This window comes from Malus sylvestris, chromosome 3, assembly GCF_916048215.2.
Source record: "Malus sylvestris chromosome 3, drMalSylv7.2, whole genome shotgun sequence".
Taxonomy (NCBI): Eukaryota; Viridiplantae; Streptophyta; class Magnoliopsida; order Rosales; family Rosaceae; genus Malus; species Malus sylvestris.
The window spans coordinates 16,249,395-16,274,568 of record NC_062262.1 but is presented as its reverse complement, the minus strand read 5'-3'; the positions used below and the strand labels follow the sequence as shown (position 1 = coordinate 16,274,568).

At 40.0% G+C, this 25,174-nt stretch overlaps 2 protein-coding genes across 2 annotated transcripts; one reads left to right on the top strand and one right to left on the bottom strand.

The window, feature by feature from the left end:
• The first annotated feature begins 13,366 nt into the window (after window positions 1-13,366).
• LOC126617024 (uncharacterized) lies at window positions 13,367-14,746 on the top strand. Its single transcript, XM_050285106.1, has 3 exons — window positions 13,367-13,918; window positions 14,225-14,459; window positions 14,601-14,746. Exons 1-3 carry the CDS (start codon window positions 13,367-13,369, stop codon window positions 14,744-14,746), a joined length of 933 nt encoding a protein of 310 aa, XP_050141063.1.
• A 4,863-nt stretch (window positions 14,747-19,609) lies between these two features.
• On the bottom strand, window positions 19,610-20,212 carry LOC126617023 (uncharacterized). Its single transcript, XM_050285105.1, has one exon. It carries the CDS (start codon window positions 20,210-20,212, stop codon window positions 19,610-19,612), a length of 603 nt encoding a protein of 200 aa, XP_050141062.1.
• Window positions 20,213-25,174: the final 4,962 nt, after the last annotated feature.

Sequence of the window (25,174 nt, the reverse complement as noted above, 5' to 3'; positions counted from 1 at the left end):
GTTCAAAGAACCCTAACTTTCCGGATCGCAAAATTTTTTCAATTCAATTATAGGCATATATAATTCAATGAATCACATATTTACGTTGATGCATACGCAAATAATAGTTTCAATGCATGTACATAAGTAAGATTCAATTCATGAAAAATATCAAATTCACATAATTGCAGCAATTTTGGTTATGAGGCATACACAATTTATGTAGAATCTAAAATACGTTAAACATAAAGTTGGGTCATGCATCATGGTGAATGTTCATGTTATCAGGGCTTCAAAAATATCGAGTTAAAAGCCGTTGTTTTGGAAGAACCTGATTGCGTGATGATATGAATGAACTGGTTTGATGCAGAAAAATTATTTCTTCAATTTCGGCTTTCATCTTCAAGCTTGTATCACGTTCAACATAAGAAGAAAAATAAATTGAATCAATAACAATATATGAATTCAATAAAATCAAGATTTAATCAATTAAAAATAATTGAAACGTAATACTCCCCTGATTGTAGACGAATAAATTCTCTTTAAATTCTTCTAAGCACAGCGTGAAGAGCGTGCTGATAACGTGTTGTGGCCTATATTTTACAGTGATATGCGGCAAAGAGAAGAAGAGAGATTGGAGAATAGACTTGAGGAATTGTGTGTTAATTCCCCAGTCCTTGTGCCTTTATTTATAGTAATTAGGAGGAGAGAAACTTGCTCTCCAAGTAATACAAAGTATATTAGGAAAGATCTTCTAGATCCCAAAGGATTCCTACTTTATCTCTACTTAGGATTTACACAATCACATATTGATAAGAACATATGTCACAACAATATGATATTTTTAATATTAAAAAAACATTTATCAAAAACGATTTTCTATATTTTGTCAACTCATCAGTATGGTTATTTATGCTAATCAGTTCTGTCTCTTATTTTAGGATTTGGATCCTCTCCTGAGCTCAAGGAGAGGATCCTCCTGATCAAGGATTGTAGGCCGTTGGATTTTCAAAATCCAACGGTTATAATTATTATAACTTTAAAAGGATTTCCTGTTTGTAGTCGTTGAATAAATATCCAACGACCCACAATCCTTGGTCAGGAGGATCCTTTCATTAGGCTCAGGAGAGGATCCAAATCCCTTATTTTATACTCTGACCATTAATGTTGTCCATACCATTCAACTCCGTAAAAAAAACAAGTTAGTTAATTGATGTGGCACCCATGTAGAGCCCATGTTCGCTTAGCTAAATTGTATCATGGACTGGATTTGGAATTCGAGATTTCAGTCCGTAATAGGACGGGATTTGAGTCCATAACACGACCATGGGTTATGAAGCCGATCACCTCCGCCTTCGTTGTCGTCCTCTCTACTTTCTTTGTTTTGGCAACAAATTAAAATGTTCTTCCTTCCTCAACTTGGGCAAACTCACCTATTCGTTTCGCAGGACGGTATCTCACCTCCCCTTTTCTGGTGAATCGGAGATTTGGTTTATTCGGAATGGGTCGCGGGTCGTTGATGGTGGGTCGCGTGTTAAGAGCGGTCTGCGAGGGTTGCGGTTCTCGAGCAGCGGCGTTGCGAGTTGATTGCTTCTTCTAGGTAGGTCGCTAGAGGTTGTTGCGTAGAGAAATACCAGCCTTTGTGCCTCTTTGTTGTTATTATCATTTTATTTTTTATTTTTATATGGTTTCGTTAATTTATTTTTCTGATTAGTTTTATTAGAGAAGTGTTATTGACACTTTAAAAATACATTTTATACTCCTCACAAGTATATTTATATTTTTTCTAATATAAAAAGTTTGGATGTAGAATGAATTTTTTTAAGTACTAATAACAATTCCCTTTTATTAAAAAATTTGTCTTATATTTGAAAATATTGAAAGTTTAATTATTATTATTTTTAAATTTTGTCTTAAATTTTGTCTTACAATAATACATGACACACCCCGACCTGGAATGTCCATTGGACTCTAAATCGAGATGTGCTGGCCGACACCGGAAATGTGACGAAGCCATAAAATATGGTGATGTGGAAAATGTGAATAAATTAAAACCTAAAAGTGACTAAATAAGAGTGTGCATGTGAGCGGGATTAAGCCCATTTCATAAGTGATGCCAGAGTATAAGTAAAGTACAGTAAAATTAAAATAAGAAATATACCATCGGAAGTGATCTTCGATACCAACTTTTGCTAGGAATCCTCGTCGACACAAGAGCTCTACCACTAAAATCTGGAGGGGCGAAAAGTAAGAGTGAGTGGGCATGAAAAATAAAGTTTGTAAAAACCTTTTTAAAAACGTATAGCCCATCGGCGTAAAACAAGTATAGTTTCTATATATATATATATATATATATATACATACACACACACACACACACACACATTACATATAGTATGAAAACACTTACCGTAAGTAGCAATATTTCAGAACTACGATTAATCACAATATTTCACCTATAAAACATATAACAACTGATAAACACAATATCTTACATAAACGAACATATAATATCGGGTGTTTATCAACATATGCTGACACACGAGCTCATGCAGAGATATTCTGACATGAACAGGACTGGGTGTGATAATGATTTACGCTCTAGCACTACAATTATGTGAAGACTGACGTTAAGCATGTCACATACGAGTCCTAATTACCTATAGTAATCTAGGACAGGACTAGCACCTACAATGGATCCAAAGTGAGTGTATCGGTGCGATGTGAACATACACGTGAAGACTGGCCCTGGCTTGGGCGAGTACTAACACCAGTGTAGCACACGATGAGCAATTAACATAAGTATGATTATGCAACGATAAATCGATAATTCTAGTCAACATAACACACTTCAATGCCATAAATATAATTAAGGCATCCCATAGTAATACGCATACATGTGCATCCCGTAGGATGTAGAATAATTTAATCAATTCCCTCAATGCACTATTTCTTATAAACGCTAATCCAATCTAGGTGTAACGTAGAAAACTCTTTATTAAATATATAAATGAAAACTAAATAAATATATCATATTTAAAAGCAAAGACTCACTCACAAATCATGTTGTCGGGTCGAACCCGCCTCACGGGCATCGAAGATCCATGCAATGCATTTCACCTAAAAATGAAACCATTCACATAAATATATAACATACTAACGTCAATATGCATTTTCATACAAAGTATGGTTAATAAAGGAACTCTTTTAAAACAATTCAATTTTGAAAAACGGAGGGCAGATTCAAATTCGGCAAGTTGAGAAACCTAAGGAGGGACCTCAGGCTCCTCCATGTGCCGCCATAAGGTGGCTGCACGCGCCGACCACCATGCACACCTCACGCGCCCATGAGTACAACAATACTCATCATCTTCGCAAAAAAGTTGGTTTGTCCAGTTTGCAGGGCCAACTTTCAGAGCTCTGATTAAGCTCAATTCTCAATCATTTGTTCTATCTACGGATATGAAGCTTAACATTAGAAGAATGAAACCATACCAATATGAGTTCGAGTCGTGGCTAGAGTTGGCCGTAAAAGTGGTCTGAAATCTGGAGCCAATCGTCATCAAAACATACAGGTAACCTGTAGATTGACCCAGTACATAAAAAATAAGAAGGATCGAAGGTATACCGAGCCATACCTTTACTTAGAACGACGAAAAATTCTTGGAGAACTTTGAGTTTAAGTTTTCGGGTTTGGATGGCCAAACAGGACGCTTACATTAGTGCTGTGTTCGTGGTGGGTTAAAGACAATGAGGATAGTGGTCTGCATTGTTCGCCGTGAAACATGGCATCAACGATCGCCATAACTGCTTCTATGCAGCGAGCACAGAATGGGTGAGGGAGGTAAGGGGTCCAAAGGAGATGTGAGGGAGTTTGATCTTCTCATTTATGAGATTTAGGAATGATGACAGGGTAATGGTGTTTAGGTGGTGGTTTAGTAACGCTCGCCATAGGAGGAGTGGTGATGGTGGTGATTGTTCTAGTTATTATAGACAAGAGAAAGTGACAGAGAGATAAGGAAGAAGGGAAGAAAAAAGAGTGAAATGAGGGAGAGTTAGAGAGAGTGCCCAGAAATGGGAGACACAGAAAAGAGGGAGGAATCGGGTGTGGGCCCCCCTTGGCACCCAAGCTAAAGTCACAAAGGATAAAACTGAAGAAAAAAAAATCTTTAGTAAACATGAATTTACTAAAACGCCCTTATGTTCTGAGTTTCATAAAATCTTCCCCATAACTCCAAATTTAGTTTTGCTTGCGGCCACGTGCTCGTATCGTTAAGTACTACGAAAATATGTGTGTGTGTGTGTTATTGAGTTAAGTCCAAATAATAATTAATTAGGCAAATACTAACGTAGACGGGCCTATTTGCCTACTTGCTTAACTAACCCAACGAATAAGTCATTGGTTTTAAAGTCTGCAGCCTGCAATCCTGACAACTCAATGTTGGCTCAATAAACAAATAATAAATTCCCAAGAGTGCAAAATTATCATTTTGCCTCTCATTAAGAAACATGCATAAATTGTCTGATTTATGCCCATTAACGCTGATGTGTTCGTAAGAACACATACACCTAGATATATATGCAAAGAAGCAAAGAGTGATAAGGACTCGAATGTCCACGAAGGATTTCCACCCGTCATGGGCATTTTTGTAATTTTCTAAGGTTAGAGAATAAAATAATATTAAATTCGGGAAGGGATGTCACAATCTACCCTCTGTATATAAATTTCGTCACACAAGAACTTCCTCGAAGAATGAGTAAGAAAATAAGGAGATCACGCGTCAACATGTCTCCTCAGATTTAACGAGAAACCATGTCGAGAAAGCTAAAAAAACACTTAAGAATTTAAAGGTCAAAACAAGTCTATCAAATCTAAAGTACAAGATAACTAGATTAAATGCATATCTCTAATGCATAAACACGTGTAAGTACCTAATCTGATTCTATTATGGCAAGTTGAGTCAACGCGTAACCTTTTCAACTTGATCGGTAGTCTAATACAATCTACTAGGCGAGAACATAATCTTCTCTTAAAATATTCATAACATCTCGCTACGATAGTAGCGTCAAAGATACACACTCACGTACAGTAAGGATTCGTTCCATAAAAAGTTTGTTCGAAAATGAAGAAATAATGGCCTTAACCATAACTTTAGTGTCAAAGTGGTTCTCCTGGACAATCTGTCAATCTCAGGAAAGATATAAAGTGTTGTATGGTGGATGCGTACTCAAGGTTAACCGGAATGTCTTCCAGTACATGGAGGTGAATATGGAATCATAGTTAGAGTAGATGTTGGCCGAAATGCCAGAAAGTATAATAAATTTAGGAATGAGAAACTTTACCAAGTGGTCTAAAATGCAGTCTCTCTGGAAGAACAGAAGGTGAGCTAATTTATCGAGTCGGTCGACAACCATCGAAACATCATCATAATCTCCGTGTGTACGAGATCGCTCGTACAAGAAGTCCTTGGTGATATTTCCATTCGAATACGGGAAGTGATTATAACCACTCGAACGATTTCTTTATGCTTTCACTCGTGATAAATCAAGTATTTACTTAACAACTAAGCAATCTCCTTTTTCATTCCAAAACCAAAGTAGAAAGGTAAACTTCGAAATTGGCTAACAAATTTTCTGATGAATAGTAAATAACGTCACATCAGTACTTGTGAGTTTTGCTGAAGGTGGAATAGGACAGGCTGAAGAGTAATCGGTCATTCATGTGTTTTTCTGTTGATGTCATCCATAACTACGTTTTCACAACTAGGATGATACACGATGGTGCAATCGTAGGTATAGAATTGTTTCTTCAATCACCGCTATTTAAAATTTTTGTCCTTTTAAGTGAAGATGTACTTGAGAAGTTTATGAAACCAGTAAAGATTTTAACACATTTCTCCAGGAAGAAGTGTCATCGGATTTTCGAGTAAACAAGGTAATCATCGACTCTAGGTTGGGAGTAAGGTAGTTCACTTCATGTGGTCTCAACCATCAGAAGGTATAAGCGATACCCATCATATCGCAGTAGCACACAACCAAAACATTCAGTGAAACATCATTGTAGGATTTCAAAATTACTGATGTCATCGAAAAATGTAAGACAAAAGCCAAGTGAGACAACACCTCAATTGTCAGAAATTATTCACATTCCACATCTCAAAACTAGACTAACTTTTCTCGGTCAACCTGTGAGGAAAAATGCTACAGTTGAAAAATCGTTAATAAACCGCCGATAGTAATCTTCAAAATCAATGATATTTCGTATTTCACAACACTTTGTGAGGATTTCAATTTTCTTCAGCTACAACCTTTAGTGGAGATGAAAAGAATATAGTTTGCGAAGATCACATCTCCCAAGAAAAGTACCCGATCTAAACAAAGTTAACGAACTTGGTATAAAGCTGATTGTCGGTGTTTAAAAATTTTGATCTGGTTGTTGGAATAGGTAAGAAAGTCGTCAGGAAGGCTATCATGAATCCATTAAAATATGGGTGGGATGCCTAGTCCGTTAGGTTCATGAAAGTCGTTGAAGCATTCGTCAACCCGAATGGCATTATAAAGAATTCATAATGACCATGTCAAGACTTAAACGCATTCTTGGGATCATTATCGTTTCTGATCTTTAGGTGATCGTAACCAGACCTCAGATCAATCCTAAGAAAACTCAGGCTCTACAAAGTTGGGCGGAGAGACCATTAATTTGAAGCATGGGTCAACGGTTTTAATTGTCACCCGATTGAATTACTTGAAATCTAGGTACATTTCTAAGGTTCTGTCTATCGTTTTCATGAATAAGTTTAAGGTTCCCTAAGATAAAGTTGAGTTGGATAAGTCCCTAATGAATAAGTTATTTCAATGCTATAGGAGTCGAATGATAAGATTAAAAAAGAATTGGTGTAGTGCTCAAAGTAAATTTTGGAAATGACGTCAAAGATATATGTCCTTGAATCGTACCATACTGTCTGCTTTCTCTACGACACGTATTAATAGTCTACCAGTACAAATAGACCTTCACAACTTTCTCAATATTCATTTCTTATGGTGGAAAATTAACTCATAAATCAGTTTCTAGCATTTGCTTGTGAAAGTGACCATAAGGATGACTAATAGTCGGGAAAATGACCATTTTCAGTCAATGCTTCACCAAAGGGATAGTTATGATGTAGTCAATTTATCCCTTAGATTACGTGGAAATTCATGATGTCCAACGAAATAGACTAACTAGCATCATCAGATTGGTAAAAAAAATGGTGCATCCACCGTATTCGCACACGATAAGACAAACTTTTCCTCATGGCATTAGGATTCACAAGACGTACCCGACTATGGTACTAGGTGATTGAAATATTTGAATAGCTACAGATGATACGACGAATTGAATGGTGCCCTAATTAACCAAAGTCCTAAGGAAAGAGTCCAAAATACGTATTCGTGACTAGGTTGGGAATGTTTTGGTTACCTAGGTGGGTGATATGGTTAACACAACTACAAGTTTACTGTCCTCTTACAAGGCTTGAACCTAAATTTCCACGATGTCAATTTCTTCGGCCCAAGTTGCCTATGTGAGTCAGTATATTAGTCATGTCGCTAATTGACACATTAATGATATTTTAATTTTGTTCACCAACCTAAAACTGTGAACCTGCATTCTGGCATTCAGGTATCACTCCCAGATACTGATATGTGTTCGGTATTAGAAATCATACCACCTGAATACTGGTTAATAGTTCTTGGATACCGAAAAATATCATTAATAAGTAGCATCACTATAGGCTGACTACAAGTTAAAGCCTATCCCAATGGATAGTTTCAGTTGATTGGTAAGGATCTTGCCATGTGATTTGGTTCTGCTAAATCTAAGGAAAATTGATTACTACTTATGGTATTCCTGCTAACTATAAGTATAAACTTCCATGCAAATACATACCGTAGTGAAGGATACTGCATTGTAAGTAAATTTGGGAACTAATGATGGTTGAAGTGTCTTAAGGTCGGGTATAGAAATTTTCTATTAACTTTACTTCGAAATGTGATTTAACAGAATTAGATCTTCCTCCTGAAGATCCAAAATTATAATTAGTACGTTAGAAAGATTAGTGATATTAAGGCCCAAAGATGATTGTCCCCCAGGTATTCTTTCGTTGAGTGCTACCACTTTAGCACCACATTGTCACTCGAAACATTTCTGGAAATTCAACGAAAAGTAGAAATTCGTAAGAATTTTAATAGGTGATATACTAAACGAGCACTACTAAGGATCAAAACTAGTTATGGTTTCCTATCTCGAACGGGTTGGTAATGATGACTGGATAGTAGTGTAATTGATTGGTAAAAACTTTGTTGGTACACAACTATTGATACATCAGCCTTGCTTCAGGGCTAATAACTCATTTCCAAATCGGGATTTTCCTTGGCAATAAGGTTCCGCATTTAAAATCTAGAGGCAGTCGCCAAAATGTTCATCTAGAAGATCGATATGTCGTCTAAGTCACCCAAAACTTAGGAAAATCTAGCACGTTTTACGTGCTCGACGAAGTGGCCAAATTCGTCACTAGGTTCAAGTACCAAGAATGCTTATATCACTCTTATGATGAATGCAATATTGCCCAAACTTATGCTTTGATACCAAACTAACACACCCAGACCCAGAATGTCCACTTGGACTTCGTATCGAGCTGTGCTGGCTGACACTGGGAAGGTGATGAAGCCATAAAATGTGGTGATGTGGAAAATGTGAATAAATTAAAACCTAAAAGTGACTAAATATAAGAGTGTGCATGTGAGCGAGATTGAACTCATTTCACACGTGATGTCAGAATTTAAGTAAAGTACAATAAAATTAGTATAAGAATATACCATCGGAAGTGATCTCTGATACCAACTTTTACCAGGAATACTCGCCAACACAAGAGCTCTGCCACTAAAATCTGGAAAGGGAGAGAAATAAGGGTGAGTGGGTCTGAAAATAAAGTTTTGTAAAAAACCTTTCCAAAAACATATAACCCTTCGCCGTAAAACAAGTATAGTTTATATATATATTTCAGAACTACGAATCACAATATTTCACCTATAAAACATATAACAACTGGTAATCACAATATCTCACATAAACGAACATATAATATCAGGTGCACATCGACATATGCTGACACACGAGGTCATGCAAAGATATTCTGACATGAACAAGAGTGGGTGTGATAATGATTTATGCTCTAGTACTACAATACATGTGAAGACTAGCGCTAAGTGTGTCACATACAAGTCCTAATTTCCTATAGCAATCTAGGACAGGACTGGCACCTACAATGGATCTAAAGTGAGCGTATCGGTGTGATGTGAACATATAAGTGAAGATTGGCCCTGGCCTGAAGGAAAAATTTGTGAAAACAAGTTCATTTGAGCAACATCTATGCATGCTATTAACAATTAAAAGGTGGAATCATGCTTGTATGCACTCAAAAACAAAACTTAACCCATGAAATTCAAAACCTAGTAGTTATGGTGAACCAAGACTCAACTCAAGAACAAAGTGAGTTGAGAAATCTTATACCTTTGTTGATTCCTCTTTGCATAAGCAAAGGCTAATCACCCAAAGAGAGGGCCTTCATTCCTTGCTTCTTAACTCCATGGATTTCTTGAAGGAGGATGGTTGAAAGGATTCTCCAAGTTCCCAAAATAGAGAACCTCTAATTTTTCCACACCAAGGAGAGCATTAATGAGGAGATGAGTGACATAGAGGAAGGAAGATTGCTAGCTATATTCCTCTAAGGTGGCCGGCCTTTTAGAGAGAAAATGAGAGTTTGTGTTCTCTCCAATTTCCTCAAAGAAAACCCTAATGTTGAAATGGCTATAAAATTGCCTTTATACCATTTCACAATGGAGTGGCAAACTTGCAATTAAGGCAAGTTCCCTACCCTTCTCTATATGGCTAGCATTAAGGGTTCATTGGGCTTTCAAGCCCTTTGTGTTTTCAAGTTGTCATACAACTTGAGTTAATGGGCTTGACATTCAAATCTCATCGGGCCTTGCGGCCCAAAACTAACCCGAGGTCTATAACGAACATATTCGTTTGATTAATTAACATATTAATTAATCCTAGCCATAAATAATTAAACCATTTAATTATTCTTACTCATCTCCATTGTTTCTTCAATCTCTACCTTACACAATGTACGATCTATTAGGTTCCTTTTAGCGAGGCAGTGGGTGATTAGAACTCTTCAAATTGATTGTGAATTGAAACATACTTTCAATTCTCCCGTTAGTGTTTATACACGTTTAGGGCTTCCACAAACCATGAGTGACATCTAGCAGTATGTCATGGTTACCCAAGCTAATCAGAAGAGGTGGAGAACCTATTCAGTTTAGGATTACAATGCAATACGGTCTTTCTCTAATACAATACTCTTGACCACATTGTTTGGTTTGATAGTTTATTCATGTCTACTATCCAATGTGATTCTCTTACTTATATGATTACCTTGAACATGATTTGGAACGACTTCCTAAATCTCATTCATACTCTGGCCAGAGATTCTTAAACATATCATAAAGTATTCTCCCTCAAACGGTTTGAAGGTTAGAGATCCCTTGTTTCGCATTCACTTACCTCCATGGCTAAGTGGCTTAACCCCAACCATGCCGTGGACACCCTCTGAAAAAGTGACTTTGACATAGTTAAAGATCAAGGACCTAATCACAAGACAATTATGATGCCTCAGGTCAAATGACTACTTTGCATTATCCCAACCATGAGTTCTCATGTGACATAAGTGTGGATGCAAATTTCTTCCTCCTTCTTCTTGGACTAAATTGCACCTACAAAACAATTAACACCTTAGAGTTAAGGCCAAGAGCCTCACGCGTCCACGATGAATGGGAGGGGCTTTGGCCGAAGAAACTCCGATGCCAAAGTTAGAATTTAGAGAGAAAAAGTGTTTAGAGAATTTATGGAATTTTGCAAGAGTGTTGGAATGATTTTTTGGTGAAAATGGGAGCCTATTTATAGGGATAGGCCAATCCCTTTTGGAGAGGGAGTGGCCGGCCACTAGCTAGGGTTTTCTAGGTTAAATTTTGGTTTAATTAGCCAATTAATTGTCTAATTAAACTTAAAGGGAATGTTTTGGTGGTTATGGAATTAATTGGCTAATTAAACATAAAGGGAATGTTTTGGTGGTTATGGAATTAATTGGCTAATAAAAGGGAAGAAATGGTGAAAAAAAGTAGAAAAAAGTGATAGATTAGGTTTTGAATGGGGATAGCCGGCCTTTGAGTAGTTTTAGGTTTGAATGGGTGTTTTAATTGATAATTAAGGGATTGATTAGGTAATTAATCCGTTAATTAGTCAATTTTTAGGAAATATGAAAGGAATATATTATTTAGTTAATTGATTAGCTAAATAATGGAATATAAAACATAAAGAATAAATTAGGTTTTGGGAATTACCTTATAGAAAGGATTTGATGAAATAGGTTTTAAATTGTTACCTATTTTGGGCACTTTTGACTTGGTTGAAAGATGATTGCCCACTGCTCGCGCGTAGGAATCCTGGTATGCCTCAAGGGTATTTTTGTCCTCTTTTGTCCAAAAATTCACATGTCGCCTAGTGAATATTTTTGGCTCCACAAATGCCCCCACACCTGTTAGGCTGCTCACAGAAAAGGGCAACAGGTGTAGAGATTCTCTTGCTTTAGGAAACTTTCGAATTGCTTCCTATTTTGGTGATGATTCTCTCTTTTAATAGGAAATTAGATCCTTCGAGGAGAAGAGAAATAAATCCCCCACAAAGTTTATTTAAGTCCACCTTAAGTGGATTATTAAATCAACTTCTTGAGAGAAACTTATTTCACCCTACAAACGAGAGAAAACTTAAAGGATATTTGTTCCCCCTCCTCTAGCCATCTTCTACATCTTGCCCGTGCAAAGGATCGTCTTTCATTGCTTGCTTCGTCTTCTCGTTGCTTATAGGTAAAAAAAATTACTTTCCTTGTCTTTTTGATTTTTTTAATACCTCGGGGCTTAAAATTGTCTTGGCAATGGTCGATGAGATTGCGGCACTGTTGCCGTGGGTTGAGAGATTAGACAAACCATGTCGTGGAGTTTGGCATGGGTGATATGCTTCCTACGACTTGGACCATGGGTTGATGCTGCAATCTGGGCCTCTGTGCCTGGGCTGTGAGGAAGGAGAGAGTGTGGGGGCACCTGCCCCCTGTCAACTAAACTGGGCTGCAAATTGGACCATGGAGAATGATGGGGGAGCCAGCGTGGGCTAAGTTACCTGTTTTGCCACACTTTTTTTTTTTTGGGCCCGTGCCCTAGGAAAGAATTGAAGGGCCTTATGCCCTTTTTTGGGTTTTTGCGGCTAGGCTTTAAGCTTTTTTTTTTTTTTTTTTTTTTTTTTTTTTTTTTTTTTGAAAACAACTCTCTAACAAATCTTCCTTGTACTTTTGTAGAATTTTCAAGCATGTCTTCCTCGAGCCACAAGAATGATGATGGTGTGCCCCCATTGTATCATCAAGGCGGGTCTTTGAGAAAGGTTGGCTACTTCAAAGCTGCTCACTTCAAGATTAGCTCCGATGATTTGTTTAGAGATTTTCTTGAAGCGTATTGGCATGCCATTCCGTCGGGAGTGCGTATGAGGCAAGTTAAGGATGGTAGCAGCCGAGAACCATGCATTGGAACTCGGAGAGCCATCAAGTTCCATCCTTACTGTTTTGTGTTAGGGTTTACTTTCCCTATGCCGCATTTCTTCCAAGAAGTGCTTTACTCCATGAGATGTGCCCCCGCCCAATGTTCCCCGAACGCGGTCCGCATGATGGTGGGATTCCACAATCTAAGCCAGTTCTTTGACTTAGATCTAGCCGTCAATGAATTTTGGCACTTTTTTGACATAGGTCACATTGGCGGAGTTGGGCAACTACAATTTCGTCATAAGCTTTTTGATAACTCGAGCAAGAGAGATCATGACTGGACCAAAGAGACTTTGGAGATAAGTGAAGAATGGGAGTCTGACTCTTCCCTCGAGCTGCGTGTATCAATAGTCTTCATATCTGGTATGCAGGTTGCTTAATCTTCTCGGCTGTTTTGCTTTAGTGCCAAGTTACTTTTCAATTTTCTGATTCTTTTCCGTTGTTTTTTGTAGATTCAGAATTCGGCTCAACTCCTAAGGTTTCTCCGAACATGAAGAAAGTGCATGTCGCTCTGGGTTTCCCTTCCGAAATCGCAAGTGGCGTTGGCTGCTTAGTCCTCTTCGCAGGGAAAAAGTGGGCTACCCCTAAAAGAAGAGATAAAACGGATCAAGGCAGACGCGATGGCTCGTCCTATCACTGTGACGGAGCCTACTATCAATAAAGGTGGGAAAAAGAAACAATCCTCGCCTGCTCAAGAGATGCCTGCTGAAAAGAAACCAAAGATTGCTTCCACTGCTCGCAAGGGTTCATCAACTGTTCCCAAGATTGTGATTGACTTGACTTCCTCTAAAGGGGAGAAAGAACGAACTACTAGATTTGTGCCGATAACGCCTATTGCTTCGAAGGGTTCTAGCTCGATTGCTGAAAAGATTGCCCAGCGCAGAAGTTCCTTTGTGCCTCCGGTACTGAAGTTTGTGTCAAAGCGTTCGTCTGGAGCTAAGTCTAGCTCACCTTTGGAGAGACTTGCTACTATGAAGAGTGACAAAGTGTCTATGCCTGTTAAAGTGGTGCCAAAGCCTGCTTCTTCTGCTGCTGCAACCAACTCATTTGCTGAGAAGGAGGAAACTGTTCATTCAGGAAAGCTTGATGAATCCACCAAGGCTGTTTCTGGGGAAGTTGCTGAGATTTGTGTGCTTTTAAAACCAGATCTACTTGAAGACATGGATATATGTGCCAAGTTTGTTGATGGCGTCAAGAAGATTATTGGTCCGAGTCTTTTCGCGAAGCACACATCCGAGTATAGGAAGACTGTTCTGCTAGCCATGATGTAGAAAACAACAATTCTGAAAGCCGAGTTTATGCTCCTTGATCGAGAGGATACCAAGGTTGCTAAAGAGATGGCAAGAACAATGGCTGCAAAAGCTTACTCCTCAGTCGAAAAAATCAAGAAATTGGAATCTGAGCTTGCTATTTTGAAGGGATCTAACACTTCTGCCCCCACTTCTCTATAGCTTGAGGCCGCTCGCCAAGAGATCGTGGATTTGAAGACTAGGCTTGTTGCGATCCAAGTAAAGTATGAAAGTGCAGAGAAGGAAATCGAGCGTTACATACCTCAGATTCAAGATCTTGAGCGTTCCATTTCTGAATTTCGCTCCGTAGCTTATGCAAAGGATAAAGAGTTGATTGCTACTTATAACCAAGTGATCCACTTCAAAAAAGTTGTTGACAAGCTTGAGCCTCAAGTGTTGGAACTTCAAAGTGCTTTGAAGACCAACAACATTCTGAATAAGGAAATTGAGGAGTTACAGCAGGTTCGTGCTTGCCTGCTTAAGGAAAATGAGCAGTTGAAGGGTGAGAAGGCTGGGTTCAAGGCTTTGCTTACTTAGAGTCAAGCCGATTTCTACAAGTTGGTCTATGTAGATCATCTCTATGGGCGGCCATCTGACTTTGAGTTTTCTAGTAAAGATTTCAAGACCTTCTCTATTTCTCCAGAAAACTTGCTCGTTTTTACTTTTAAGTCTTCTATCAGTGAAGTAGTTGGAGAAGTTGGTGCCCAAGCTGGGGTAGCCTCGGGTAAAGAACCGAAAGATGCCACTGCTGAGAACACCAAGGCTGCTAAAGGTGTGGCGACCGAGTAGTCGTGAGATATCCAAGCTATTGAAAAGTAGTATTCTAGGTAGCCTTTATGATTTTCTTTGTTGCTTTTGCTTAAACTCCTTCGGTATTTGCTAGTTGTTTATCAATTTTGTTATAAAATTTAATAAACTTGCTTCCTTTGCTTTTCCCATCTTCGCTTCTTTTTTGTCCATGCCCTAACCTTTAGACCTTATAAACCAGTGGCAGGCGTGTTACTTTTCTATAAGCAGACAGGCTTGCGTAGCCTACGCAGCCGTAGGTGTTGGTGTAGAACTTTTGCAAAGCTGTTAGCCATAGGGTTGGCAGCCGGATGCCTTGCTTACAGAAGCAGACAAATCCACGTAACCACTAGGTTGTTAACCTTGGCTTTTTCCAATTCCATAGGTTGTGTAGCAAGTATCACAATACTTTAAGACTCGGTGTAGGTTGTTCTGTGCTTGGCAGAGGTGAAGCTTTATCGACTACGTAGCATGTCGGCACTGGATAAAGCTTCGTATATGCACGCTAGCTTGTTTAACCTTTCATAAGAATGTGATGTTATATAAGCTTAGTGTGGTTTTACTGCTTGAAGGGCTGGCCATAGGCAATCTTCCAGAAATCCGTAGGCTACCTTAGTGCACTCGGTAGCAGCTTTAGGTTTCCAGGGCAGCCGCCCATTGGGTGTGCTGTGTAATGTGCCCCCTCTGTCTCTAAGGCTTAGTTCCTTGCGGATTAGGCCAATAGACCCATAATCCTTCAACTAGCTAAGCCTTGAAAAAGACCATTGTGGCTATTTCTAGGAATCTCGGCGCAAGCCATCATGCACCTAGTTATACTAGGGCAGCCAGGCTCATCTACGTCTGGATATTCGAAGTGTTAAGTTTATCCTCCCGCCTTGGAGAGCATAGTTGGTCCCTCTGGGGGTGCAATTCCTGCAGTAAGTCCCAAACGGGGGTGCGATGTTCTTTTAAAGTGCAGGAAAGATAAGTTGTTGTAGACATGTAATCGAGCTAGTTACAAATTACTTTTGAATTCTTTATTGAAAAATGAATAAAATGAGTGAATAACTTGGCTGCAAAAGACTACATAACGACTAGATAGTCTTCGACTTACGAGGTGGTGCCCGTTGAACTGCTTGAGTTTTCAGGTCTTTGTATAGTGAGAAGTCACACATGGTATTTCCTTAAATTCTTAGCGTTCCATTGCTTCTCGATCTCTTTATCATTCATCGTAGTAAGGGTGTAGCTACCCTTACCGCCTACTCTGCTAATCTTGTAAGGACCTTCCCAGATGGGATCCATCTTTTTCGAGCCTTCTCTGCGGGCAGTGATGAAGGCTTTTCTTAGGATTAGATCTCGAGGTTGGAACTGCCGCATCTTGGCCCTTTTATTGTAGCTGGAAATGAGATGCTGCTTGTAGGCTGCAATGCGGGTGATGGTCTGTTCGCGCCTCTCTTCTGTCAAATCTAAGTTTATGACCATCTCTTTAATGTTCTGCTCAATGCTTAGTAGTAGAGTGTTGATGCTTGGCACGATGATGTTGGGAGGAATGATTGCTTCCGAACCAAATGCTAAAGAGAAAGGAGTTTCACTGGTCGCTCTTCTTTTGGTGGTGCAATATGCCCATAAACATCCAGGGAGCTCATCTGGCCATTTTCCCTTTTTGTCGATGAAGGATTTCTTGAGGCAGTCGAGGATCGTCTTGTTGGATGCTTCGGCTTGCCCATTGCCTTGAGGATATCTTTGCGTGAACATGTGTTGTTTGATGCCATATTTTTAGAAGAACTTCGCCAAATCTTTTCCCACAAATTACGGGCCGTTGTACGTGACGATGGACTGAGGGATGTCAAATCGATAAATGATGTTCCTCCATATGAAGCGCTTTATATCTGTCTAAGTCGTGGTCGTCATGGATTCTGCTTCTACCCATTTGGTAAAGTAGTCGGTTGCCACGATCATCATGCATCTGCCCCCAGTAACAGGCGGCATGGGCCCTAACAGGTCGATTGCCCATTGCATGAATGGCTAAGGACTCATCTACGGGTGTAGCTTACTGGCAGGCAGTGCTGGTACCAATTTGTAGCGTTGGTCGCGATTACACTTTTGTACTAACTCCTTAGCATCTTGGTGCATGGTAGGCCAGTAGTAACTTGCGTTAAGAGCCTTCTGGGCTAATAATCGACCTCCAGAGTGGTTCCCACAAACACCTTCATGGATTGAGCTTAGAACCTTCAAGTCATCAGGAGGTGCTAGGCAGCGGAGATATGGTCCGGTGTAAGATCTTCGAACGAGAATGCCATTCCACATATAGTAGCGTGCCACCTTGATTTAGAGCTTCCTTGACTCCAATCTTTTGGTGGGTAGTATGCCGTTGACCAAGTAGTCTATAATAAAACTTTGCCAGTTGGGAGTTACACTAACCTGTGACACTTCGGCTATCGGCTCCATCTCTATGCTTGGCTTGTCTAGATATTCCATCGAAATGAAGCGTTTAAATTGGTGGTCGAGAGCGAAGCCTAAACCAGTTAGTGCATCTGCATAAGCGTTGTCTGCTCGTAGAACTTAAGTGAGAGTGTAAGTCTGAAATGCATCAAGCTGCTGGCGTACTTTCTTTAGGTATTGTGTCATCCTTGGGTGTTTTGTCGTGTATTCCCCAGTAGCCTGGCTGGTAATTAGTTGGGAATCAGAATGAATTGCGAGTTTCTTCACTGCCAAGTCTTTTGCCATTCGAAAGCCTGCTAGTAGGGCCTCGTACTCTACTTCGTTATTGGATGATTTGAAGCCTAGAGTGATCGCCTGCTCGAGCATTGAACTGTCTGGAGTAACAAAGATTACACCTGCTCCCAAGCCTTTATAGTTGGATGCTCCGTCGACATGCAAATTCCAGAAGTCTTTATCGAATGGAACAAGCGTGGCTAAGGTGCTTTCGACTACTTCTGAGGCATCGTTGGGCCACTCTGTTGCGTCGCCTAGGCTAGGCGTGAATTCCACTACGAAGTCTGCCAAAGCTTGGGCCTTTATCGCTATGCAAGGTCAAAAAACTAAACCATATTGGCCAAGTTCCAATGCCTATTTCATCACTCGTTGAGAAGCGTCCAAACCATGTAATATTGATCGTAAGGGATATTGAGTCATGACAATAACTGTATGAGCTTGGAAGTATGGTTTAAGCTTCCGTGCCGCAACAACTAACGCCAAAATTAATTTTTCGATCTTCAGATATCTTGTTTTGGCTTCAAGAAAAGCTTTAGAAGTGTAGAATACCGGCAGTTGGGCCCCTAGCTCTTCTCGTATGAGGGTAAAGCTCACTACTACTTCGGAGACTGCCAAATAAATGTATAAATCATCCGCTGCTTCCGGCTTGGATAGTAAGGGAGGTGATGTGAGATAATTCTTCAAGTCTTGGAAAGCTTTTTCGCATTCTTCATCCCATTTGTCTCTTTGTGCCCTCTTGATAGCTTTGAAAAAAGGCTTGCATCGATCGGTGGATCGTGAGATGAAGCGGTTGAGGGCAGCTGCTCGTCCGGTCAAGCTTTAGATCTCCTTCAAGGTAGTTGGAGACTTCATCTCTAGGATTGCTCGGATTTGCTTGGGATGTGCTTTAATTCCTCGTTGGGTTATTAAGTACCCTAGGAATCGGCCTGAAGATACTCCAAACGTGCATTTGGTAGGGTTGAGCTTCATCTTGTACTTTCTAAGGATATTGAAAGTTTCTGCCAAATTGCAAATATGATCTGATCACTGCTTACCCTTTACCATGATATCGTCGACATAGACCTCCATGGTTACCCCAATTTGCTTTTTGAACATCATATTTACTAGCCTTTGGTAAGTGGTTTCCGCGTTTTTTAGGCCAAAGGGCATGACTTTGTAACAGTAGGTGCCCCGCTCTATCACGAACGCAGTTTTCTCCTTGTTGGGCTCATACATGGCTATTTGATTGTAGCCGGAGTATGCGTCTAAGAAGCTGAGCAACTGGTTCCCATAAGTTGAATCTATTAATAGATCGATCCGGGGGACAGGATAAGGGTCTTTTGGGCATGCTTTGTTAAGGTTAGTGTAGTCTACGCAAACCCTCAATTTGCCCTTCTCTTTCTTCATGACTAGTACGACATTAGCAAGCCATGCCTAGTGTGCTACCTCTTCTATGAACCCGGCCTCTAATAGTTTGTCGATTTCTGCCTCAATGATTGCTACTCGTTCGCGTGGGAAATGTCTTCTTTTTTAGATTACCAGTTTGGCAGTAGGGTCGACGTGCAGCTTGTGGCAGGCCATCTTAGGGTCAATACCGGGCATGTCAAATGGTGACCATGCGAAGATATCACGGTTTTCTCTAAGGAAAATCGTGAGTTATTCCTTTTCATCTGGGTTTAGTCGTAAGCCAATTGTAGTCGTCTTTTTCTGCTTCTGGAGATCAAGAATGATGTCTTCGGTGTCATTTTCAGGTTTCCATCCTATCTCGTCTGCTTAGGCACCATCTTCTCGATCCACTTGCTATAATTGCTATTTGATAGCCTCTTTGTCCTTTTGGACTTCGGTAACCTCTACGGGGGTAAAGGTCTTCTTCTTTGATTCTTTCAACATTTGCACAGTACATTGTCGGGATGAAACATGGTCAGACTTGATATCTCTTACTCATTTTCCCGGGATGCGGAATCAGATTTTTTGATACTTGACGGAAGTGACAGCATCCAACTTAATCAACCAAGGTCTTCCAAGAATCTTATTGTAGGGAAAAGAATCACTTACGATCGTGAACGTTTGCTTTAAGATGACTGGCGTTGTTTTTACGTCAAGTATGATGTGGCCGATGGCAGTTGAGATGTGTCCGTTGAATCCGATAAGTACCTCTGCTCGGCGTATGATTGTGTTTTCCAGGCCCATCTTCTAAATGACTGAGAGTTGAAGTAAGTTGATTGCACTTCCATTGTCAACCATCATCCTATCAACTATAGCATGGGCTAGTTGGACAGATATTACTAGTGCATCATCGTGTGGGAAATCGACGCCTTCTGCATCCTGCTCAATGAAGCCAATAATGGGTCCAGGTTGGGTATCGACTGCTTGGACTTGTGAAATTAGTAAAGCCTGCTGGATCTTCTTCTTTTTGGAGTTATTAGTGGCCCCCAAATGCTCAGATTCGGCGAAAATGCCATTAATTCGAATCATCTTGGTTGGTGGCTCCTCATCTCCGTCTGCATTCCTTTTTTGCTGCTCAGCTGGCTTATCCAAGTATCTATCGACTTTGTCTTCTTTCACGAGCTTCTCTACGTAATTCTTCCAAGTGTAGCAGTTGTCGGTTGTGTGACCAGGACCTCGCTGGAATGCGCAATACTTGGTGTGGTCCAACTTGGAAGTATCTCCTTTTGATTGTTTCGACAACTTGAACCATGGTTCGTTCTTGATGTCACGAAGAATTTGATGAATCGAAATTGAGAACTTAGAATAGCTCTTGGTTGTCGGGCCTTCTTTGGTCGTGGGTCGATCCATACGCTTGGCCTCCTGCTTACCCTTATTAGGCTGCTTCCCATCCTCCTTTCTTTGAATAGCTGTCGATTCTCTTCGAAGCTGCTCAGGCGTATTTTCTGCTCATCGAGCCTCGTCCCAAAGTGCATGCTTCTCTACCAGGGCAAAAGAATCTGCTAGAGTTAGGTTTTCTTTCATGATCATTTCTCCGAACAGTGGGTGGTCTAGGAGTCTTTTTTGGAAGGCTACACTTGCTATTGAGTCATTGCATTCGACGATCTTTGCCTTCTCGGCTTTGAATCTTTTAATGTAGTCACGAAGTGACTCATTTGGGTTTTTCTTTACGTTAAACAAATGATCAGACTTTTTCTTGATCGAGCGGTAAGACGAGTACTCTTTGGTGAAAACCAAGGAAAGATCATCAAAATTCTGGATGGACCGCGATGGCAAGGTATGAAACCAATCTTGTGCCTGTTGGAAATGTGCCCTAAAGCCAATCATATGATGATACTTTACGGACATTTTACATGTTAAACTAATCTAGTTTAATATAAAGGGCAAAGATTATTGTTTGAGCCGTCTCATATAAATGTTATATGCTTAAACGATAAAGTCCAAGGAATATGTGATTGGAAGAATGTAATCTAATGAAGTTAGATTCATGAGACCATTCTTTCGTAGACACATCCTAAATGTTCCTGATCATAGGATTGCCAATTGGGCATTGACAGTCCGTCAAGATCGGTACGTGCTATGTCTTCTCTCAGGGAGAGTGACTAGTCTCGAGTCATTGGTGTGTGTGACATCAAGACAAGTACGTAGGTGCTCAGTAGAGAATGAGTTCACTGAACGTGATCAACGAAGAGTTCTCATACTCATGTCACATGAGAACTCATGTTTGGGATAATGCAAATTAGTCCTTTGACCTGAGGCATCACAGTTGTCTTGTGGTTAAGTCCTTGATCTTTGATTATGTCAAAGTCACCCCATCGGGGTGTCCACGGCATCGTTGGGGTTAAGCCACTTAGTCATGGAGGCAAGTGAATGCGCAACAAGGGATCTCTAACCTTCAAACCGTTTGAGGGAGAATACTCTATGATATGATTTAGAATCTCTGGCCAGAGTATGAATGAGATTTAGAAAAGTCGTTCTAAATCACATTCAAGGAAATCATATAAGCACACGAATCACATTGGATAGTAGACATGAATAAATAAACTATCAAACCAAACAATGTGGTCAGGAGTATTAGATTAGAGAAAGACCGTATTGCATTTGTAATCCCAAACTGAATAGGTTTTCTCTACCTCTTCTGATTAGCTTGGGTAACCATGATATGCTGCAAGGTGTCACTCATGGTTTGTGGAAGCCCTAAACGTGTGTAATCACTAAAGGGAGAATTGAAAGTAAGTTTCAATTCACAATCGATGTAAAATGGTTTTAATCGCCCACTGCCTCGCTAAAAGGAACCTAATGGATCGCACACCGTGTAAGGTGGAGATTGAAGAAACAATGGAGATGAGTAAGAATGATTAAATGGTTTAATCATTTATTTATGGCAAGGATTAATTAATATGTTAATTAATCAAACGAATAAGTTCGTTAAAGACCTCGGGATAGGTTTTGGACCTTAAGGCCCAATGGGCTTCGAACGTCAAGCCCATTGACTTAAGTTGTATGACAACTTAATGAATAATGATTCACTAAGACCCAAAAGCCCAAACAACACCCCATGGCCGGCCATTTAGAGGAAGGGTAGTGAACTTGCTTTAATTACAAGTTTGCCACTCAAATGAATAAAGGTATAAATATGACTTTATAGCCTTTTATTCATTAGGGTTTCTTTTAGAGAAAATTGGTGAGAACTTGTCTCTCCATTTTCTCTCTAGGAGGCCGGCCCCTTGGGGGGTGCATCTTGCAATCCCACTACTCCAAGGTCACTCATTTCTTCTCCAATCTCTCCTTGGTGAAGAGACTTAGAGGTTCCCTACTTTGGGAACTTGGAGAAACCTATTCTTCCATCAAAAAATATAGATTTAAGATGCAAGGAATGAAGGCCCTCTCTTTGGGTGATTAGCCTTTGCTTATGCAAAGAGGAATCTACAAAGGTATAAATCTCAACTCACTTTGTTTTGAGTTGATTAATGGTTCACCAATCTACTAGGCTTTGAATTTCTTGGTTAATGTTTTGTTTTTAAGTGCATGCTAGCATGATTCCGCCTTTAATTGTTAATTGCATGCTATATGATGTTGCTTAAATGAACATGTTTTCACAAAATCTTCCTTCAGTGCCTTGCCTTGTAGAGTGGTGGCGAATATTTTGCACATAAGGGCGTCATTATTTCGATAAAAAACCATCGCACTTCGGTAATGCTTCAATTGTCTTTCTGGATCCCCGTCTCCTTTGAAAGATGTGAAGTGCGGCATGCTAAACTTGCGTGGAGGCTCTGCCTGCTCGATCTCATTCGTGAAAGGTGACCTACTTATGTTGGTCATATCTCGCCTTAGTGCTTCATCAACCATTTCGTTAGGTCGGAAATCACGCATCCGTTCATTGAAAAACCTTTCTACCTCTTTTTAGATTTGCCTTTGTTGGGGTAATGGAGCCTTCAGCTGCCCCTGGTCTTTACCTGCCGGTCTAGGCTGCTCTTCTACACGCTTGGCTCGTCTATGTTGTGGCTGCGGTGTATAAGATAGATTCCTAGCAGGCGAGGGATTTCTTTGCAGGCTACCGGTTGAACTAAAGTCGGATTGAACGATTGTTTCCTTCCGTTTGTCAGGCTGCCTGTTCTGATGTGATGTAGAGGATACTCCTTGCGGGCCTAACCGCGAATCAATGCTTTGCTTGGAAGGCTGCCCATGTTGATTATCAAAGCATGGCCCCAATCGTGAATGTATACTTGCCCGTGGGCCTAGTTGAGAGTGCACACTCCTCCGCGCCTTAAGATGGGAGTATACGCTATCTCGGGGGCCCAATCGAGAGTGTGCACTACCTGAATGCTCGATTTGTGGTTGGTTGAGCGACTGCTTTTCAGGATGCTACTTGAGAGGTTTCTCGTCTACCCTTGTCCTACTTCGGGATACTTCATCTGGGGCACGTTAGATCTCGGTGCGTTGCAAAAGTTGTGCAAGGGCGCTTGTCAATTATATGACTTGTCGGGACAAGTTTTGTTCGCCATTTGGATTGGAAGAACTTGGATGGAATGCACCTCCTTGAACAATAGAATGGTGGTTAACTCCGAGTGCGAGATTTGAGTTAGGGAATGTCAAATCTGCAGAGAAATGTGGTGAAAACGCCCTAGCCTTGATGATTGGTCTGGATAGTTGAGATAGTCTTGAGCCGACTTGGGAAGCCATGAGAGTAGGTTGGGCTGCATGAGCAGGCTGGATCACAGGAGCAGGCTGGATTACTAGAGCAGGCTGGGCTACGGAAGCAGGCTGCTCAGTGCGTGGTGCATGCAAATACGAGGCTTGGGCTTGGGCCCATGCAAACTTGGATGGCATGGCTTGGTCCATGGTGGAACCTCGTAGTGGTGGTGCCACTCTGTTTACGACCGTATTTTGCCTCGTGGATCTCTACAATCCCATTTCTTGAGTATTAAAATTTTCACTTGTGGTATTTTACAAATTTTTAGCCATTATATTTTTCTTATACGTTTTATCAAAGAACCTTTACAAGTGAAAAATTCTAATAATAAGAACGTATGAAAAATATTCAAATGGACTAGAAAATAGAGAAAAAAACCTTTTTGTGCGAGAGTCTTCTAGGAGTATGGATTTCAACTCTCAATGAAAGCACCAATTTGTGGATGCAAATTTCTTCCTCCTTCTTGGACTAAATTGCACCTACAAAACAATTAACACCTTAGAGTTAAGGCCAAAAGTCTCACACGCCCACGATGACTGGAGGGGCTTTGGCCGAAGAAACTCCGATGCCAAAGTTAGAATTTAGAGAAAAAAAGTGTTTAGAGAATTTGTGGAATTTTGCAAGAGTGTTGGAATGATTTTTGGGTGAAAATGGGAGCCTATTTATAGAGATAGGCCATTCCCTTTTGGAGAGGGAGTGGCCGGCCACTAGCTAGGGTTTTCTAGGTTAAATTTTGGTTTAATTAGCCAATTAATTGGCTAATTAAACATAAAGGGAATGTTTTGGTAGTTATGGAATTAATTGGCTAATAAAAAGGAAGAAATGGTGAAAAAAGGTAGAAAAAAAGTGATGGATTAGGTTTTGAATGGGGATAGCCAGCCTTTTGAGTAGTTTTAGGTTTGAATGGGTGTTTTAATTGATAATTAAGGGATTGATTAGGTAATTAATCCGTTAATTAGTCAATTTTTAGGAAATATGAAAGGAATATATTATTTAGCTAATTGATTAGCTAAACAATGGAATATAAAACATATAGAATAAATTAGGTTTTGGGAATTACCTTATAGAAAGGATTTGATGAAATAGGCTTTAAATTGTTACCTATTTTGGGCACTTTTGACTTGGTTGAAAGATGATTGTCCCCTACTCGCGCGTAGGAATCCTGGTATGCCTCAAGGGTATTTTTGTCCTTTTTTGTCCAAAAATCCACGTGTCGCCGATTGAATATTTTTTGCTCCACAATAAGTATGAGAACTCCTTGTTGATTGCGTTCAGTGGACTCATTCTCTATTGAGCACCTACATGCTTGTTTTGGTGTCAGTCACACCAATGACTCGAGACCAATCACTCTCCTTAAAAGCAGACATAGCTTGTACTAATCTTAACAAACTGTCAATACCCAATTGGCAATCCTATAATCAGGAACGTTTAGGATATGTATACGAAAGAGAATGGTCTCATGAATCTAACTTCTTTAGATCACATTCTCCCAATTACATATTCCTTGGACTTATTGTTTAAGCATATAACATTTATATGAGACGGCTTAAAACGATAATCTTTGCCCTTTATATTAAACTAGATTAGTTTAACATGTGAAATGTCCGTAAAGTATCATC

Coding starts and splice junctions, on each gene's coding strand:
- LOC126617024 (XM_050285106.1), top strand. CDS start 13,367: ATGCCTGCTGAAAAGAAACCAAAGATTGCTTCCACTGCTCGCAAGGGT. Junction 13,919..14,224: donor CATCCGAGTATAGGAAGACT/GTTCTGCTAGCC, acceptor TACATACCTCAG/ATTCAAGATCTTGAGCGTTC. Junction 14,460..14,600: donor GGAAAATGAGCAGTTGAAGG/GTGAGAAGGCTG, acceptor CTATTTCTCCAG/AAAACTTGCTCGTTTTTACT.
- LOC126617023 (XM_050285105.1), bottom strand. CDS start 20,212: ATGGATCGACCCACGACCAAAGAAGGCCCGACAACCAAGAGCTATTCT.